Source organism: Manis javanica, chromosome 5 (genome assembly GCF_040802235.1).
Source record: "Manis javanica isolate MJ-LG chromosome 5, MJ_LKY, whole genome shotgun sequence".
Taxonomy (NCBI): Eukaryota; Metazoa; Chordata; class Mammalia; order Pholidota; family Manidae; genus Manis; species Manis javanica.
This window is the reverse complement of record NC_133160.1, coordinates 44720789-44740255: the sequence shown is the minus strand read 5'-3', so window position 1 is coordinate 44740255 and position 19467 is coordinate 44720789. Positions and strand designations below refer to the sequence as shown.

The following is a 19467-nucleotide window of genomic DNA, read 5'->3' as shown; positions in this document are numbered from 1 at the left end:
TTATAATCTTCAGTAAAGAATAATGGAAACTGGAAGTTTGTAACATGAAAGCATTATGCAAATGTATGTTCCTGGGGCTTTACCAGTCTAAGTCTTCTTTCTGTGGACAATGTGGAGGAAAAGCCACCTAGGTCAAAATCAACTTATGCTTATTTTAACCTTTTACTCTGCATTACCTGGAGCCAAAACATCACATGACTGGTTGGGGTTTTTCTTAATGACAGGAAACCACATCTGTCATTTGCTAATGGATGGTTTTAGGCTTTCATCTATTAGAACATTAGATGTTGTTCATAAGTCCTCTCCCACTGGACCAGCACAGGGTACAGCATAGCATTACACACACACACACACACACACACACACACACACACACACACACACACACAGAGGTGGCACTCCCTCTCACCTACACCCTATTAAGGAAAGGGGCCCCAATTCTAAAACTTACTTAACAAACAAAATAAAGCCATCTTAGGTATAAATGTTTCACTGAAGAATTTTAGTAAATACATAACCTAGAAATAACTTTCGACATTGTTCTGTATGTTATATTTCTAAAGGGAAGGAGACTAGCTTTCTTGGGCACCTACTATTGCATTGCTCCAAGCACTTTAACTGAAGCGGGGTCCACCTATGCCCCCAGGAGGAAGCTTTGATATCCCCCATCCCATGGATGGGGAGCATAGATGACATAGACAGGGAGGTACCTACACCCACTAGGACTAGGGTGGAATGAAGGGAGGATAGGAACCTAGTGGTGCTGGACCCCAAGGTCTGTGGAGCTGTGGTGTACAATGGGAAAATAGGGGCTCTGGTATCAAGGAAGGCCTGGGTTCAAGCCCACTTTCTGCCACTTATTAACTGAACAACTGTGGGCAACTCTCTCACTTTCTCCAAACCATACTGCCTTCATGATCCTAATTTCAAGTTACAAATTTCAATGTATGTGCAGTGCCTAGCACAGATACAGAAAGCTCCTGAAATTATAATTATATTTAATAATGAACAATTATGATTATTTCCTTCAGCCCCTTTGCTACTCAAAGTGCAGTTGTAGGACCAGAAGCATCGGCCTCACCACCTGGGAGCTCTATGGAAATGCAGAATTTTGGGGGCTGCCACAGACCCCCCCTGAATTGGAATCTGCATTCTAACAATAGTTCAGGCAATCAGTGCTCTACCCTGCCCTTATTCTAGAGCTATGAGCACTGGTGGCCATGGTGTGCATCACTATTTGTGATGACTGATACTTTTCAATGTGCCTTCCTGATGTGGCAAATCATACGCTTGCTTATTGTCCCCTGGACGCTCTAGTCCAGTGCATATGTGCACATGTATCCTGAGTGAATTCTCACAATCTAATCACTTTCCCTATTTGAATTTCTTTATGTATGAATAGCCAACTAGGATATTTCAAAAATATTTTGGTAAGACTGGGCCAAATCAATTACTGATTACTAAAGACATAGATTTAGGTAAATGATTAACAAAGAGTGTAAAAGGAGAAATAAAAACATTAGGAACTTTGGTGTTTTGAAAACTAATCAGAAAATGAATCTCAAGTCTTCCTGAATCACAAAAATGCCAATGTTGGGGTTTTTCCATAAGCAACTTTTATTGGTATCACACTTTGTACTTCCCAAAAGGCTTTCATGTACTTTATCTCCCTCAATCATCAAACAGCCCTAGATAGCAGTATTCCCATCTATTATCAACACCAAGGGGAGAGATGGTATCTTTTGTACACTAGTGCTAAATACTGGCTTCTAGGTGTGACGAGCTTTCACAACAGCAGTCATCGACATGCAAACACTAGCCAACTTCACCCCTGGCCAACAGGTTAGTGTTGAGCTTCACTCCCAGGGACTGGTCAGCCGGACCAGATGTGGACTCTGGGGATGCTGGGGGGCTTCTGCACAGGCCGCCTCTTCTTGAGCAGCATCCCTCACACAGGCCAAGGGCTCATGCCCACACCCTGGCAGGTGGTGTCCCCTGTGGGGGCTCCCCCAGGGCTCTGCGCCAAGTCTAGTGGAAGCCCTTTGCTTCCTCCTGCTGGCAAGCAGTGCTGCTTCCCCTCTGCAGGTGCCTTCTTCCTCAGGTCCTGGATCCCATGGTGGGCTGGCCTGGTGACCTCCAGGAGTAAACACTGAGTGCCTGCCCTGGGGAGGGTCCAGTTCAACAGGTATAATGAACGTCTAACTCAGTCTTTGAGGAAGTAGCCTGACCCTTAAATTAACATAAATAAACCCATCCCAAATAAGCTTCTCAGCTTCAGATCTTCTAAAGCAACCCCAGTAACACATGCCCCAAGTCCGCTCTCTCAGCTACAAAGGAGGCCAAGTGAGCTCCATCACCCAAGAGGAGGCAATGTCAGGCTCTGCAGACAGAGCATTGATTTTTAATCACAAATCACATACAAAAAAAACATGTGATTTGGGAAACTGTATGGCTAGAAAGACAAAACAATAGGAAAGCCTTCCACAGCTTGCACCCTTCCGACAGTTGCTAACACTGTGATTTTGGGCTTAACTTTATGTAGACTAAAATGGTGGTTAGTTATAACAAGGCAATGAGCACCCCAGTGGGCCTGGAGGACAGGGATATAAGATTTATGGCCAGGTTTAAGGAACCCACATTTCTAGAACGAACTTCATCCCCTACTCTGTAAATGTATTTGCATGAATGTTCATGACTGTGCATGTGTGTATGTGCATGTGTTTGCTTCCCCTGCCTTTTGGGTCTTGGTGAGAGGAGCCTTGGGAACAGCTTGCAGACATAACTATATTGAAGAGATTATACATTTGGAGGGGCTATGGTTTTTATTTTGATCTAAAGTCTGGCATAGGGGACTTGGTGACCATTTTATTTTGGTAGCTAGTCTTTCTAGGGATATCTAATAGGCTGCCAGCCTCCTAGATTCCTCTGCCCTGCTTCAGTCAAGAAACAAACTCTCTGATTCAAAAAGATCTATGCACCCCTATGTGTACTGACCCATTATTTACAAGAGCCAAGATATGGAAGCAACCAAAGTGTCCATCGATAGATGAATGGATAACGATGTGCTACATATACACATTGGAATATTATTTAGCCATGAAAAAGAAAGAAATCCTGCAATTTGCAACAACATGGATTGACCTAGAGGATATTATGCTAAGTGAAATAAGCCAGCCAGAGAAAGACAAATACCACATGATTTCACTTATTTATAGACTCTAAAAACAAAATAAAATGAACAAAATAGCAGTAGACTCATAGACACTGAGAAGTGACATGGGAGAAGAGGTTGGGGTGGGTGAGTAAAATAGGTGAAGGGGATAAAGAGGCACAAAATCACAATCATAATATAAATTAGTCATGGGGATGACAGTACAGCATACAGAATATAGTCAATGACTCTGTAACATCTTCCTATGTTGACAGATAGTAACTATACTAGTTGGGATGAGTATTTAATAATGTATATAACTGTTGAACCACTATGTTGAAGACTTGAAACCAATATAATATTGTATATCAAGTATAGTTCAGTTTAAAAAATTAAATTAAGTTTTTTTTTAAAAAAAGAAACTTTGGGGCTGCTTATATTGCACACATCAAGCAGGTGCTTGACAGCATAAGAGAGGAGGCCTTACCTGCTGATGCAGTAGAAAGCAATGAGCCGGAATAAATCCGCAAAACTGATTCCTGAGCCTTCCAGGGAAAACGCTAGAAAAGAGAGATTTTGGAGACCAGCTGAGTGTCCCTGAGCATGTTCTGGGAAAGGAGAGGTCCTTCCTCCGATATTGTCTGCTGAGTGCAGAGGACCAATTCAACGCTTCCCAAACAAACTACTGTGCAGCTTACAAGAACCAGCTGTGAGGAGGGTGTGTGTCTGCCAGAAACAGGCCGGCGAGGAGTTGAAGGCTTACAAGCTCAGTCCCTGACTCATTAAGAGCACATGCTCTCCCTTGCTGGTAAACAGACCAGCCCAGACTCAAATTGCACAACTTTTTTACTTTTTTTTTTCATTTAGAATACAAAGTTGGACCAGGGTCAAGAACTGGTATGGCTAGAGTGAGGGGCTCCCAGTGCAAGACAGGGCTGGGAACACCAAGGCCTCCACTGCCCTTGACCCTCCTAGGATGGCTCTCTTGGGTCACACCCCACTCTGCCAAAACAGGCCACCACTGGTAAAGATCTGAGGCAGCAGGAGCACAAAGCTGGGAGGATAACCCAAGCTTTCTGTAAGTCAGCTTCTGGTCAAATTCAGCATGGAAGATTCTAGAGCCACATTTAGAGGGCCCGCTCCCACCAGCACCACCACCACCACCCCGTCCACAGTCTCCGTGATGGAGAAGAGCTGTTCTGGCAAAAGGGTGTACATCTTCCAAACGGTGGCCAGTGAGTGGTACTTCAGATAATCGTGTATTTGCCAGCCACTCCTTGTGCCATCTCTGCTGAAATGCTACTACAATCTTTTTCCAAATACATCCCAAATAGCCTCAGCTCTGTGACGATTTCCTTATTTCTCAATCTGATGAGTTTTTCTCACTTTTGTCATATTCCTTATCCTTATTTACTTGGCTTATTATTTGCTTATGTTGTATTATTTTGCTCATTCAGTATTTCTGTAGCACTCCCAAACACACTCATGCCTCTACACATGACTGTGACGGACAGGCACACACATACAAAGAAACAGAAATACACACATGCACACCACATGTTAGTGAGTTAAGTAGGAGGGAACCAATTTGGGATAGGTTAAACCTCTGAGCTTTGGTTTTTTCATCTGTAAAATGGACCATAAGAGTACTTTCCTGTCTCCCAGAAGGGTAAGAATGGGAACTGAAGTTTTTAAAAAATGGAATAATATATGTGGAAGCAGTCAATACAAATACACAGTGGTATTTATTTTCAAACCACATTGTCTAGATGTTATGACAAAATATCTGTGTGTTTTTACAGCAAATCTTTATTCTCTCAACCCACCTCAATTCATAGAGAAGACAGGGTATGGCCAGGAAGGGACATTATCATGGGACCATGGCCTGTGGTGACTAGTTACAATCAGGTTAGTACCTACCTCAGACCAGCTCTTTCAACCACTTTAAGTCCCCTGGAATGCAACAGGGAAGTGACAGAAGTCTTGACAAAATAGGGAGGAAAAATCTTCAGCTGGGAGGGACCCTAAGATGAATGCTGAGACAGCTTGAAAGTACAAATACTAACTACACTTACTATAGGATGGGAAGGAAGAGGCTTCCAGGCTAATTTATCATGGTTAACTTTGGTTATTAGAAGGGATTTAAAAACCAGTTAGAGCTATAGCTTCTTGGCTAGCAGACTTTCAAAAGCCAACTTGGCATTGCCTTTTCTCATGTAATATGTAACCCATTATCTTTAAAGTGATGCATTTAAAATCTATCATCTGATTTCTGCCTAGTGTAAGTTAACTGGTGTGAGCCACTCACCAGGCTGTGACTGCCTGAGTGCCTGCACATACTGTGCAGGATGATTTCCCTGCATCCAGAAACTTGTGAGGCCTGGATGAAAAGCACCCCTGGACCTGGGTTTATATCTGATGCTGAGGCTGATCACACGAGGCTAGCAGGTTTCTTCTAGATTCTGTTGAAGGCCATGTGGCTCAGTGAGCCTATGGACTTGGGCTAACTATAATCCCACTATGCCCTTGAATTGACTTCAATACCTTCGGTGTCTTCAAATGCAGAGACTGAGACTTGCTTAGGTTAGATGAAGTGAGAATCCTGGTCAGTCTTGCTATTGAGACAGTCGACGGGCTTCCAGGCCCACCTCTCCTGGCCTTCACACCTCAGGTTGCTGACTTGTGAGTCCGGTGACATTGTCCCTCTTAGGACACTAGTCCATCTTCCCATCCCTTCTTGGAGGTTATGTGTGCCCCCCTTTTTTAATTGAAAACATGTCCTCCTGAGACTTTACATTTCTAATTAATGTGGAATAGCAGCAAGAAAATCAATAATGATGAACACAGCTTTCCCTTCAAAACCTCAGCCAGTTAATTTTTTCAAAGAGCTGGACTTTGCCTCTGATTAGCTGCATTTCACAGAAGATGGAACAGTGAGTGCCTGGAGGGAGCATGCCCGCCCAAGGATTATTCATGAAGATGTGCAGACACGAGCTTTATGATCCAATTAAAAAGGCTTGATGGCTGCAGCATGCTCTACAGCTTAGTCATCTGCAGACCTGGGGACCAAATCCACACTCTTAACCGGGAGGGTGGCAAGGAAGCCAACCTGCCAGATGCCAAGTGATAACACTGCATACTTTGCACACAGGCTGTTTAATTAAACTTCTAACAGCTCTCTCAGGTTACTACCACCCCATTATGCAGATGAGAAAACCGAGGCACCTATGGTGGGTTACCAGCCCAGTCATTTAGTGAATAACAATAGGATTCAGACCATGTCTGTCTGTCTCAAAGTGCAGGTCTGCCCATTTCCATGTGCTCAGAGACCCTTCTGTCAACCAGGACCTAACCGCCCAGTGACCACTTACTGTATGTGCTTTCCTTTATGGCAAATTCCTTGAGTGGGGTTCCAAATTCACAGGGCAGTCGAAGGGAGAGGACTTTCTTCTGCATTTTGGTGGATTTACGAACTAGGAAGATCTAATGGAGGGAAAAGAAATTCAAGCTTAGGAAACATCCAGAAGGTTGGAAGCTGGGCATATGATTGCCCTCACATGTGCCATCCATGACCAGAACCCCCTTTGCAGTAAACTGCAAGGCTCAATGTAGGACACTACCACCTGAGAAAGGAGCAGCCAGCCAACATGTCACAGACACCTTTCTTTCTTAACTGGCTTCAGAGAAATCCTACTTTCCCTTTAACAGAAACTTCTCCAGGAGGCTAAGTGCTCCCTCAGTCTGCAGAAGCATTTTCTGTTTGGGATTGTTTCACAGCTCATGTTGCATGTTCTCTCCCTGAGTCATACATGGGCATCTTGGTTGGTGAACCTGGATTGTAAACACAGAAAACATGGCTGAACCACAGGTAGTGAATTGGGAGCTTATTGGCTAACTTGGCTCATGGGTATATTTTACAATAGAAACTTTAATTTCTTGTTGATGGTGAAAAAGCAGTTTTCCTTTTTTTCACAAAAAAATCAGAATTTCTAGCTCTTGAAAAATGGGATAATGTGGCAGGACCAGGCATGGCAACAATCTTTTAGAGCCAAAGAATGGCTGCTCCTCCAGGGAGGTGGGCAGATGTGCTCTGAGGCTCACAACAGCCAACTCTGAGGCCTCCCCTGGCTCCCCTCACTTTCCAGCAACTCCCCCAGGTCCTGATAGTGTCTCTGGAGGCGGGCCTTAAACCAGCTCGACCCCTGGTGCACATCTCAGGACGCCGCTCTGGCCTGGTCATGGCAGAGGCCGGTGTGTCCTGTCCTGCTATGCACCATCCAGCACTAGCGGTCACCATTTACCCAGATGACAAACTGAGGGCACTCCTGGAGGGCATGGTGCGGCGGTCTGGCTGAGTGCCAGTTCCCTTCTGCAGGGCAGAACCTTCTCCAAGGAGCCTATCCTGTCCTATTTCTTCTACTACTTCTCTTCCCTTTGCATGTAGACACCATGCTCTCTGCTTCCCTACCATACTCCCTTTTTCCACTTAATCATCACTTCTTTGGACATATGTTCAGTCAATGGCTCCTAAGAAACTTGTTTTTTAGTGGGGGGAGTGATGGGAATGGGGTGTCTGGTAAGAAGAGAAACAGAGCAACCTCTGCACCCTCCTTCCTCCCAGCACCCATGAGGATGCAACCACAGAATCCCTCTAGCAGCCAGTGCTTCCCAAAGAGTCAGTGTCTCTGGGACACCCCAAAACCAAAGCAGATACTTCCTACATACTACCCCAATGTGGGGGAGCCCAGAGCGACTTCTGGGAGGCAGCTCCAGTTGGCAGAAAAGAGGCATTATTCCCTCATGCAGGACAGGATTCTCCCTCGGCCTTGGGGGTGAGGAAGAGTACCACCCCTAAGTCTTCTTTCAGCCTTAGCTCAGGGGCATAAAGTATGGCCTGAGCACTGAATCCGTCCTGCCACCCGTTTTTTTAAACAAATTTTATTGAAACAAATCCTACCCAAATTCATTGACATGTTGTCTACAGCTGCATCTGTACTGCAAAGTAGAACTGAATAGTTCTAACAGGGCCTGCATGGCCCACAGAGCCAAATATATTTGCACTATGGCCCTTTGGAGAAACAGTCTGCCAACCCGTCTTTAGGCTGTAGATTAAAGATGGTGGCACCCAGAGGTCCATGCCACCACCTCCTCTCTGTCAAGCCTCCCTTTGTCTCACACCTGCTTTCCTTCTCCTTGGCATTCACACTTTGCCTGGTACACTGTGGCCTCTCTTGATCCATGTGGCTCCTCTCCTCACCCTGACCTGGTCAGGCAGGTCCTGTGTAGAGATCAAGTAGGTGGACACACCTGACTTATTCCCTTCAAGGCCTCAGCAGGAACACAGTGTCTGACACTGAGCAACAGAGCAGCCTCCACCTTCAGAATTTTTTTGCAGTAATGCAGGAGCGGACAACTCAACCTCCATAACATGGATGCCTCATAAAAGTGGGTCCTGATCATACAGACCCAAACCAGAGGCAACAGCCCGGCTGGAACTCTCTGCAAAGATGATCAATATTGTGCCTTGTCATCCTGAGCATGTTCCAACAAAGGTCTCAGTCCTGTCTGTTTCCGTTAGAAGAGAAACAAAGACTCACTTATAAGTCAAAAAGTGATAACAAATAGGCTCTGGCTGGTAGGAAACCCAAAAGTTTATTTTCGTGCCCAACTGATTTCTCAGCCAGTAACTAAAAAGGAATTTTCTCCTAGCTTCTCCATCTATCTCTTAGTTTCCACCTCTTGTGTGTTGTTTCAAGTCTTATTTTATCTGTGATTTATTTTTATTTATCCTTTTCTGGAAGTAGACATTGCACACAAGTATTGTCCAATCGAACTTTCTGTGATGATGGAAATACTCTATATTCTGTACCATTCTGTGTGGTAGCCCCCAGCTACCTGTGGTGAGTGAACATTTAGAAGGTGGCTCATGCAACTGAGGAACTAACTTTTAATTTAATTTAATTTGATTATCATAAATTTAAATATGCACATGGGTCAGACAGCTACCACATTGGACAGAACAGGATAGAGGAATCACTGAATAACACTTTTTAAGGAACTTCTGTAGAACTGTGGAGTGGTCTTTATTAAGACCCTGGTTTTGGGTAGGCAGTGGCTGAGGAAACGGAATTGGACTTTGACCCATGTGGAAAGCTACTGAGAAAGCCCAAGAGAAAGAGATTAAACCAGCAGGCAGAGCAGACAAGCCTGTGGAAGATGGTTTTCAAGTCAGATGCTGGGCACAGGCAGGGTTCCCAAGCTCAGAATGAAAACAGCAGGGACAACTGTGCACCCCACGACCAGGTTCACCTCAAAGCTGAGTGTCAGGAAGTCAGACCCAGGGCTTCTAGCCAGTGTTCCCTCCTCATTACCCAGATGCCCTGTTATCCTGCTGAGTCCCGAACCTCCCATGGCAGCCGAGCAGATAAAGACAAAGACAAATTGTGAAGGGCTCTTTCCCTTGGAGAGGCCTCCATACTTTCCAGAATTTCCCTGCATTGCCACCCAGGTACACACGGGGGCCATGCTCCTTATGGACTAGGAAGAACTTTCTGGAACTCCAAGTCTTTGTCTTTAAGGAAGCGATAGGCCTGCCCACCTTGACCTGTTTCCCTGTGGTTCTGAGGCTTACCCCCGGAGGCTGGGACTGTAGGACTTTTGCCGCTTCCTCCTCACTCAGATTCAGCTGCAGCCATATGGGGTGGGTGTGGAGAAGCCGGTCCAAAATGCTGAGCCTGTTAGACAGGCTGTCATAGCCAGAGTCCCGGGGATAGGCCTTCACATCCTTTCCCTTGGAATACCCATCATCCTCATGTCTCATCATGCTAGGAGAAACAGAATTGGCAGGGGTCAAATGTCTGCAGCATGATTTTCCTAACAAGACCAGGCCTATCAGAGCACTTACCCCATCTTGTCATCACCGCCTCATTTGTCACCCCGCAGACTGAAAGCTTTCTAAGGGCAAACTCCATATTTTATTTCATACTGTATCTCTGACATTAAATACAGTGCTCAGCAGTTCTCAACCACCCTGAGCAGAACCCAATCTTCTATTTCTAACCCAGTGCACATAAAGTTCTAAACATCCTAACTGATGTTTAAGTCTGTCTTCCATCACAGAACATTTCTCATTCTGAGCTCAGAATCCTAAATGTCAAATTCCATACTGTAACTGTGAGGTTCTAAATCTCAGCAGTGTATATCATGAGCACAACCAAGTCATGCCCTAAAAGCAAAGAAAAAACATTCACACTCACACACCTTCATTTTGTGCCCAGACGAATTGTATTGCATTTCTTTTCACACATGGCATTGTTATTACTACTGTTTATAACAAACTCTCACCATTGAATGGTGTTGTACTTTTCATAAAATCATACTAACATGATTCATAATTGTCATAAAGTGGGAACAGCCCTAATTTTCATCAACTAATAGGTGTGTAAATAAAATGTGATATATCCACACAGTGGAATTTTACTTAGCCATAAGTCATTCACTCTTTTTATGAAGTACTGATCCATGCTAGCCTCTGCAGTGAAGGAGTTCATTCAAGAAATGGATGAAATTTGACATCATGCTAAGTGAAAGAAGCCAGACAGAATATGGTATGATTCCACTTACATGAACTATCCAGATGAGACAAAGATACAGACACAGAAAAAATAGCATTTGCCTGGGACTGAGGAGGGAGGTAGGATGGGTCAGGATTGCTAATGGATATGAGTTTCTTCTTCAGTAATAAAAATGTTCTGGAATGAGATGTGCTTGTGGCCATATAGCTTTGGAAAATCCTGAAAACCACTGAATTGTACACTTTAAAGCTGGAGTTATATGATATGTGAACGAAATCTCAGTTAAAAAAAATCACATGGACCTCCACTGTTACCTTGGGCACCAACACTTATCCTGTTATTGAGTATCTCCATTATACAAGTGAGCAGACTGAGACCAAGGAGAGCTGTCCAGATTTATAAATAGCCATGAAATGGCAGAGCTAGAAATTCAGAAGGTCTACTGTTCATGCAACTTTGCAGGTAACAAGTAAGGTCACGAACACAGGTAGTTCGTGTCCAAGCGGTACCTGCCACCCACCAGGCCCTTTGCAAACACTCCCTCATTTCCTTCTCACAACAGCCCTAAAGGCAGACACTAGGAACTCAGTTTAAAAACTGAGGACTGGGAAGCTCAGGTAGCTTGAGTAACGAGCTTAAGGACATGTCCCTGGAAAGAATGTGAGGATGAAATTCCAACACAAGGCTGCTCAGCACTGGGGTCTATTTCCCTCTGCTGTGCTCAGAGCGCTCACACATCCTGGCTGTTAATGAGCTGGTCATCCACTCCAGTGGTCATCCATCTCAGAGTGGCCAGTGGGAACCTGGAACCTGACCATACATGCCCGGAGGACCAAGTGAAGGTTGGAGCACACGTGGTCTTCACACATCTAAACCCAAAGAAACCCACATGTGGCCTGCATGAAATCTTTGAGAAAGACTGATGATAATGCTGAATACAAGGTGAGAAGGGGGTAATTAAAAAAAAAAGAGAGGTGTGCTATTTCCATGTGGACCAGGCCACTCCTCAGAGATGAGGCTAAATAGAGAAAAAGGCAACCTAAGGGCATCACTTTTGGGGGTGCAGACTCAAGAACAACACCTGCTGATGGCAGAGGCCATACCCTAGCTTCTCCCATGCACATCCCTGACTTACTGCAGATCTAAAGAATTTCATGCTTCCATTCAAGATTCACATTTTGTTTCCCCTCAAAGTTTTCCTTTACCTCTGCCACAAGTTTCCAGATGGGAGAGTCTGTGCCAGCAAGGGGGCAGTTTCTCCTTCTGCAAATGCCATTCCAGGGCCTCTAGGTAGTTTGAAGTGAATTTTTGTGGCTATAAGAACACACTTTTGAAAATGAAGCTGGTGTTAAAATTATTTTCACATAAGGTAAACAGGGTGACCCTAGAGCAGTAATTTTCAACCCTGGCTGCCCATTAAAATTGCCTGGGTAGGATAAAAATGCTGATGGCCCTACTCTGCCCCAGATCAAATAAATCAGACACTTTGGCGTGTGACCCAGACATGAGAATTTAAAACATTTTTTCCCAGTAATCCCAACATGTAGCCACATTTACAGCCCCTGCACTGGATGAGCGCTTGAGCCTGCATGAGAAATCTAGGGTTTGTAAGCCACAGCTTCCTGGGTTCACTCCCTGAGGTTCTGGTTCTGCAGGTCTGGGGTGCACCAGAGGCTCTGTGTTTCCAAAAAGGTACAGGAGACACTGATGCTGCCAGTCTGAGGAGCACTTTGAAAGGTGCTTGGTTGACACCTAAGAACAAAACGTGTACTTGTACAGATCCTATTAGGTGGGGTTTTTTGGTGGGGGGAATGGTAGGGGTGGGCGGCTGCTAACGTGCTGCTGAAAGAATTTCTGGAACCCAAATAAAGAAACATTTCATCTCCACCCTCTCAGCCTGGTGCTATTTCACCAAGAGTAAATTCTACAATCTCTGACACAGCAGTGGTGACTCCTGTGCTGAGGATAAACATGTTGACACTTCTTCCTTCCTTAGAAGGGCACATCCTGTGACTCCTCCGCTGTTTCAAGAAGCGAAAAAGCCTTTGTTCTGACAACTGGCCTCAGCCCTAGAACGCCAGGGCCCAGACAGGAAGGCGATGAATAAGCTTCATGAGGCTTATAAAGGAGCAACCACAAACTAGGCCCTGCCTTTGCAAATGACTGCGTTAACACCTTTATCCTTCCAGCCACCTGAGGTTTATAGTGTATTATCACAGGATGAATCAACTTTTGTCAGGGACAACCTTCAAGAAAGAACTAATTAGAGAAATGTGAACCTGTACTGGATGCTATTAGTGTCCTTACCAGTTCTTCTGACCCAGACCCGGCACCAAGTCCCCGCTGCTCAGAGTGTTGGCTGCCCCTTGGTCTGGACACTCCCGGGAAGTCAACCCCTCCCCTTGGGAGCAGACACACTGTAATGACAGATGACACAGTGGGTAGTGCAGTGGCCTTGTCTGAAGGTGGGACCACTCTGGGGGCTATTCATGCTTCAGAGTCCCCTGTGGGATCAGGCTGAGGCTATACTTCAGAAGGCCCATGTCTTTGCCTAGCTTCCTCCACATCCCCTCCTGTATCCCCTACGCCTTCACGGGCTGCTCCTGAGAGCCCCTCTCAATAAATCACAGCACTAAAGTCCCTGTCTCAGGGTCTGCTAGGGAATTTGATCTAATACAGAAGCTGCTGATGAGATTAACAGAAACTAGTGATTCCTAAAACAGATGTCTGCATGCAAATATGAAGGCAAAGATTGAGTGGCTTATAAAAGATAAACATGTGACGTAATCCAGGAGACCCCAGTGATGACATGGTCACAGCTGGACAGATGGCACATGAAACCCACCTCCCTTTTGGAACTTCATCTTCCTAATCTGAAAGTGGTAAGTAACACCTCCATCACCACGCAGAGCTGAGGTGAGCACGAATTATGAACACATACGAACATCAGTAGGCAAAGGCTGTTAGGGAACAGAACATTCACAGTCTTAAAATATCACCCCACAGATTAGTTACCATGAAGAGGAAAAGGTACCCTGACCATGGAGAGACCTGGCAAACAGCCTCCCAACCAAGTGATCAGCACCAGCACACCCAAATGGTTGACACCTGACTTTGTGCCGCAGATGTCATGCACAGCAAGGGTTATAGTATCAGGCCATCTTCCTGCCGCCATATGTGTTTAAACAGATTGACAGAGGAGGAGACACACAAACCCAAATCTGGGGACTTTCAGCAAAAACACTGGCTTGAACTCTTCAAAATGTCAATGTGACAAACATACAAAGGCTGTGGGATTACTACAGATAAAAGGAAAATAAAGAGACATGATAACTATATCATGTCCACAGAATTGAGCACATATGGAATTAGAATGAAGACAAGCTATAAAGGACAACGGAGGATATTTGTCAGTGTGCATATGAGATAATATTATATTAGTGTCTAGTTTCCTGAGTGGGATCATTTTACTATGGTTATGTAAGGAAATGCTCTTGTTGTTAAGACAGGTATACTGAAGAAGTTAGGGGTGAAGTGGAAATGTTGGAAACTATGTGCCAAATGGTCAGCCCCCATCTCCTTCCCTCCCCCCACCAAAAAAAGAGAGAAAAATAGAGAAGTAAGGAAAATGTGACAAAATTTCAAAAACTGGTGAATTTAGGTGAAGAGTACTCTTCTTGCAACTTCAGTGTTTGAAATTTCTCAAAAATAATAGTCTGGGGAAAAGGGGATGGAAAAATATCTGCCATCTCCCTGGGTTTTTATGAACATAAAGCTATTAATTCACCTACTCCCACCATTTCCCAGTGTGTAGGCCTGCCTTTGTGGGGAGATGAGGCTCAGGTGCGGATTCAGTGAGACCCACATCCACATGTGAAAATATGGGCCAACCCATAGAATACTCCACAACTGTAAGGGGCCCCTAGGGGCAGAGAACACTGGAAAACTCCTGTACTGTTATTATCTGCCCCCATTCCCACTGACCCCAATTCATGACTCTAAAGCAGATGGGTGGATATTACACCCATTCTGAGGGGGAGGGCTCTCCAGCATCAGCTGCTTTCTGACCACATCCAATTTAAGTCTCTTCAGAGTCAGGGAGGAGAGTGGCCTTTCCACTTGGCTGCGTCCCCTTCACTCCCAGGGCCAGGCCTTACCTGTCGAGGCAGGTGCCAGAAAAAAGTGATTATAGAAAGTGCATCTAGTGTAGGGTAGACAGAAGACACTGGGCTAGTTTATTAAAGTTCACAGAACCAAATTCATCTCAGGAAAACCAGTCACTTGCAGCAGAGTGTCCAAATGATGCTCTATCTTGTCCTACCCAGAGTCCCAGAGGACGGCACACTCTCTCAAGGCAGCTTCTGATGAGCGGGTCCAGATGAAGCGTACTCTCAAAGGCTCCCTGCGCTTGCCGACACAACTGCTGATCCCAGGCTCCACCAAATGACGCAGCAGAGGCACACGCTTTGACGATAGTCTAGCCTCTTCTGAACAAACGACCCAAGACAACCGGCAGAGCAACACATAAGACACATAAAACTCTGATGTGAGGTTGTTTCTGTGGAGAAAATACTGGTGCAATAAATACAGGCAACCACCTTCTATATGTAAGAATCCTAGATCAGCTGTTGATTAGCAAAATAAAGTTTAAGAGAACTAGATACGCAGCAAAGTCCAAATTATTACTATCAGCAAGGGTGGTACATATCCATTTGGCTAATGGATCTCAGATGGGTGCAGTGCTCTGGACAGCCCTGTCCCCACAGGTAGCACATGGAGACAAAACAAGTACCCCCAAGCCTGTGAGTTAAAAACATACCTTCCTTAAGCTGAGCAGTTATATTTTTTAAATAGACAGTTTATATCATAAACTATAAGATGTGCTTGATTATTTTCTAAGGAAAAAAGCTGTTTCAGTGAAATATGTAAAATGTGCTAAGAATTTTCCTTTCTACAACAGACTGTTAGATAACAGTTCAACTGAAAAAGAGACTGCTTAGTTAATAACTTGTGAAAACCTCCCGTAGAAAATGAATGTCAAGTCACAGTGGATTAAATAAGGTGGGCAGTGACTCTCACCATGTAATGCTTCTCCTGAACCATGTGCCATGGTTCTCTGGCTCCCTTCTGCATTTACATGTGTGGGGACACTTGGCTGCATCCCCTTCACTCCCAGGGTCAGGCCTTAGCACTGCATTTGCATGTGTGAGTTCATGAGCCTTAGCACAAGCTCTACCCGCTCTGTCTTGGAATCTGGTACATTTGTGATCCGTCTTCATGGAAAAGCCACCCTTATATTTTACCTAGTATTCTGTCTTGCTTCCACGTAAAGAATGAATGGGCCGTGTGAACTGCGTCATCTGGGGTTTTCTGGGTGACCGAGACAGCAGGATTAGCTGAAGGAAGGTTTGTCTCAAAGCTTAGCCTTCGGCCTTTGTCTCCTGCTTCCCCAATTCCCGATTTGGGCTCCAGGCACCACCTTTGGGCTTGGAAGTAGGTGTGGAAAGTAATTCTTTCCTTGGAAAGATAATTGTACTTGCTTTGCTCTTCCTAGGCCAGATCTGGCGTTGGATGTGGGGCTTTGTAATCCTTAAGGGCCCCCTCAGATTTGGAATTTGAAATGGGGAGTGGCAGGCTCCCCAGGTCTGACCTCCCTAGGCCCTACCTAGATTTCCAGCAAAGTGCTCCCTGGTAAGTCAGTATCAAGCACGGAAAGACCCAGCACTCTTCCCGTAGCCTGAGAGCCACTCCCAGAAAGCCCCCAGCAGACCTTCTAGACTTTTAAGAAAACTAATAGCTCTTCCTTGTTTACATGGTAAGTGCCCAATAAACAGTCATGAATGAATCAAGACAGATTGATGGGGCTCATTATTATCAATAGGATGCTAACCTCACCAGTGAAACAATACAAATAAGGAAGCAGAGCCCAGATTCCAAGTTGTTTTGCCCAGGACTTAATTACAGATTAAGATTCATCATACTGCCTATCTCCCTAACATAAAGAGCTACAGTCTGGCTACAAAGTGAAGAACTGAAAAAAAAAATGAAACTCTGTTTGGTGGGATAGTGTGGCAACTTCTCAATGGTTTATTAAAAATTGACAGTATTTCCTAAAGAGTCTGGATATACCAAGGTATTACGTGGAGGGATGTTTTTTATTTGAATGGCCAGTATTTATTTTAATGGTTACATGTATTTAGTATAGTTCCCAATTATGGTGGAGATATTAAATTTACTTTTACCCCATTTAAAAAAATTGTGGTAAAATAAACACAAGATAAAATTTACCATCTTAACCATTTTTAAGTACACAGTTCAATGGTATTACGTATATTTTGTTGTACAACCATCACTACCATCCATCTCCAGAAATTTTTTCCTCTTGCAAAACTGAAACTCCCTATCTATTAAGCAATAGCTCTCTCTTCCAACATTCTGGGCAGCCACCATTCTAATTTTCTGTCTCTGTGATTTTGACAACATCTCATGTAAGTGAATCATACATTATTTGTTTTTTTTATGACTGCTTACTGAATTTACTTTTTAAAATAAATGTAAAAGTTAAGTCAATTTAAAGAAAAATAGGTTAATTAATAGTAAAGATGGTGCATGAATATAGAAAAACTGTGGCAGAACAGATGAAATTTGTGCTAAGACAATTGGATTAGACCATAATAATATTTTCCCTGAGTTAATGTTTATAAGTGTGTCTCTTGGGTGCCAAGGGGAAAATCATCCTGAAAAAGCATCTATTTGCCATTGCTTGGCCTCTCCTTGCCTGTGTCCAAGATACTCTTGAGTGTGTACTGCCATAACTAGCTCCCAGCTACATGTCAAAAACCAAGCTCAAAACCTGTCTCCTCAGCTACCTCCTACAGCTGAAATGACCTCTGGGCACACTGAATTCCTCTGGGCACCTACCCCATTCCACTCTGCCTTACGCTCATCTCTCTCAACTAGCTTGGCTTTACCTCCAGGCCAAACTCAGGCCTAATCCAGGGCAGGCATTATGGGGGCCTGGGTAGGGATGATCTGAGGACAGTGGGTTTGTTCCTTGTGAGTGAGGAATGGGAGAAGCTCAGCAGGCAAGGAGAGACATGGTGGGCCCTGGGTCTTCCATTAGCTCCTTTCTGAGTCCCTGTGCATAACCTGGTTCATGTCTTTCCTCCGCCAGGTCCTAGTAGAATGCAGCTGCTCAGTTCCAGTCTCAGGAGACAAAGGGTGTGTGTTTATCAGGAAATGGATGGCAAAAATCACCGTGGCTACCAAGAGTGCTCTGGCCTTTGGCCATCTGAAGGCCCGGGGCAAGAAAAGGAAGCAGCCCAAATCCTTCCAGAACAACAAATCCAAACTTAAGCAGCAACTTCCCTACTGCTCATGAATTCCCTTCGCGGACAGCACCTCCAGCCTCCCATGGGCTGGCAAGGGGTGGGCTTTGGGTATAAGAGTTAACACTGAGTTTCAACCTCTGCCCACCAACACAGGACATTGGTGATACATGCTCCATTCAAGGTCCCCAAATACAAAACACCTTTTTCTAACATGGAGTGATACTAAGGTTCCAACAAAAGGAGCTTTGATACACACCAGCTGGTGGGGCACAGGAGAAGAGGCATGAGTAGTGTCAGTGGGAAAGCTGCCTTCAGTTAAGGCAGGGGCACTGAGAGCAGGGTGGAAAACCCTGAGTGGGAAGCCCACGCACACACCTCCAGGGGCTGTAGCCTTCAGTTATCAACGAGTTCTCATTTACCTGGAGTCCAAACCACCCATTTCCTGTACGTGTGACTGTGCCATCAAGATGCTCATTTTTGTAAGGCATGTCATGTCACGTCATGTCATGTCAACCCTGATTCTTTTCCCCCTCCGCCCCATTATCTTCAGCGGTTCGGTGGGAAAAGCATGTGCAGTCAGACTTGAATCAACGCCTCAGCTGACTCTTCCTAACTGTGAGGTGCTGGCCCATTACTATGCATCACTTAGCCTCAGGTTTCCCCTGTCTCTAAAGGTGGGTTCTTGTTGAAAAAAGGAATCTGTACTAAATCAAACAAAACCTGAAAAGAACTGATGAGAAGAGCCTGGTATGTATTGGAGACTATGAGTAAGGATTCTGCTCAGCAGTTTCCAGGATGTGTCTTTTATTATCTCCTAATATTTAGATATTCAACAAAAAGAAAACAAGACAATGTGTTTCCATTCTAGGATATGCAAAGATGATTCTATAAACTAAACTCTGAAGCTTGTTTTGTTAGCATTTAATGTTAATTTAATTTGAGGCTGGCTCCTGCCAGGTCCCTGTGGCTGGAGTGGTGTCCACCTCTCATTAGGGTCTGGTCCCATCCCAATTCAACTTTCACATGGAAAAAGAAAGGATGAAAAGCTACTACTCTTGCTATTTTTTTTATTTGAAATTTCTGCACATATCCTGCCTCTCTGAGGACTTCCTTTCCTCATTCTGCCCTGGCAGAGCCTTCAGCAACACCCAAGCCTAACAAAGCCTTTCCGCTTGATGTTGCCCCACCACGTAGTAAAGGCAAGGATGGTAGTGCTGGGGTACAGAGGGCTGCCAGAAGGCTCAGGCTTCCAGCTAGAGGAGGCCAACACAGGGGTCACCTCAAGAATTAAGGGCCAGACAAAAATCAGAGTCCTGTGTCCACCATGGTCTTGCTCTTGGAGCAGGAGACGCTTGTCTATGCATCAAAAGGAAAGCAAACACACCCCAGATGCCAGGCAGTGGCCAACACA

At 44.8% G+C, this 19467-nt stretch overlaps 1 protein-coding gene across 11 annotated transcripts in view; it reads right to left on the bottom strand.

Annotated features, from left to right (window-relative positions):
- RIN2 (Ras and Rab interactor 2) overlaps window positions 1–19467 on the bottom strand; it is a 239696-nt gene that overhangs the window by 30876 nt on the left and 189353 nt on the right. For 10 of the 11 annotated variants that reach the window (XM_037022390.2, XM_073236968.1, XM_037022388.2 and 7 more), the window contains 3 exons: window positions 9783–9975; window positions 6523–6634; window positions 3639–3711 (listed from right to left, as the gene is read on the bottom strand). In XM_037022390.2, coding sequence (XP_036878285.1) covers window positions 3639–3711; window positions 6523–6634; window positions 9783–9975 — 378 coding nt within the window. The remainder of the gene's footprint in view (window positions 1–3638; window positions 3712–6522; window positions 6635–9782; window positions 9976–19467) is intronic. The other variant, XM_073236973.1, reaches the window with a different exon arrangement.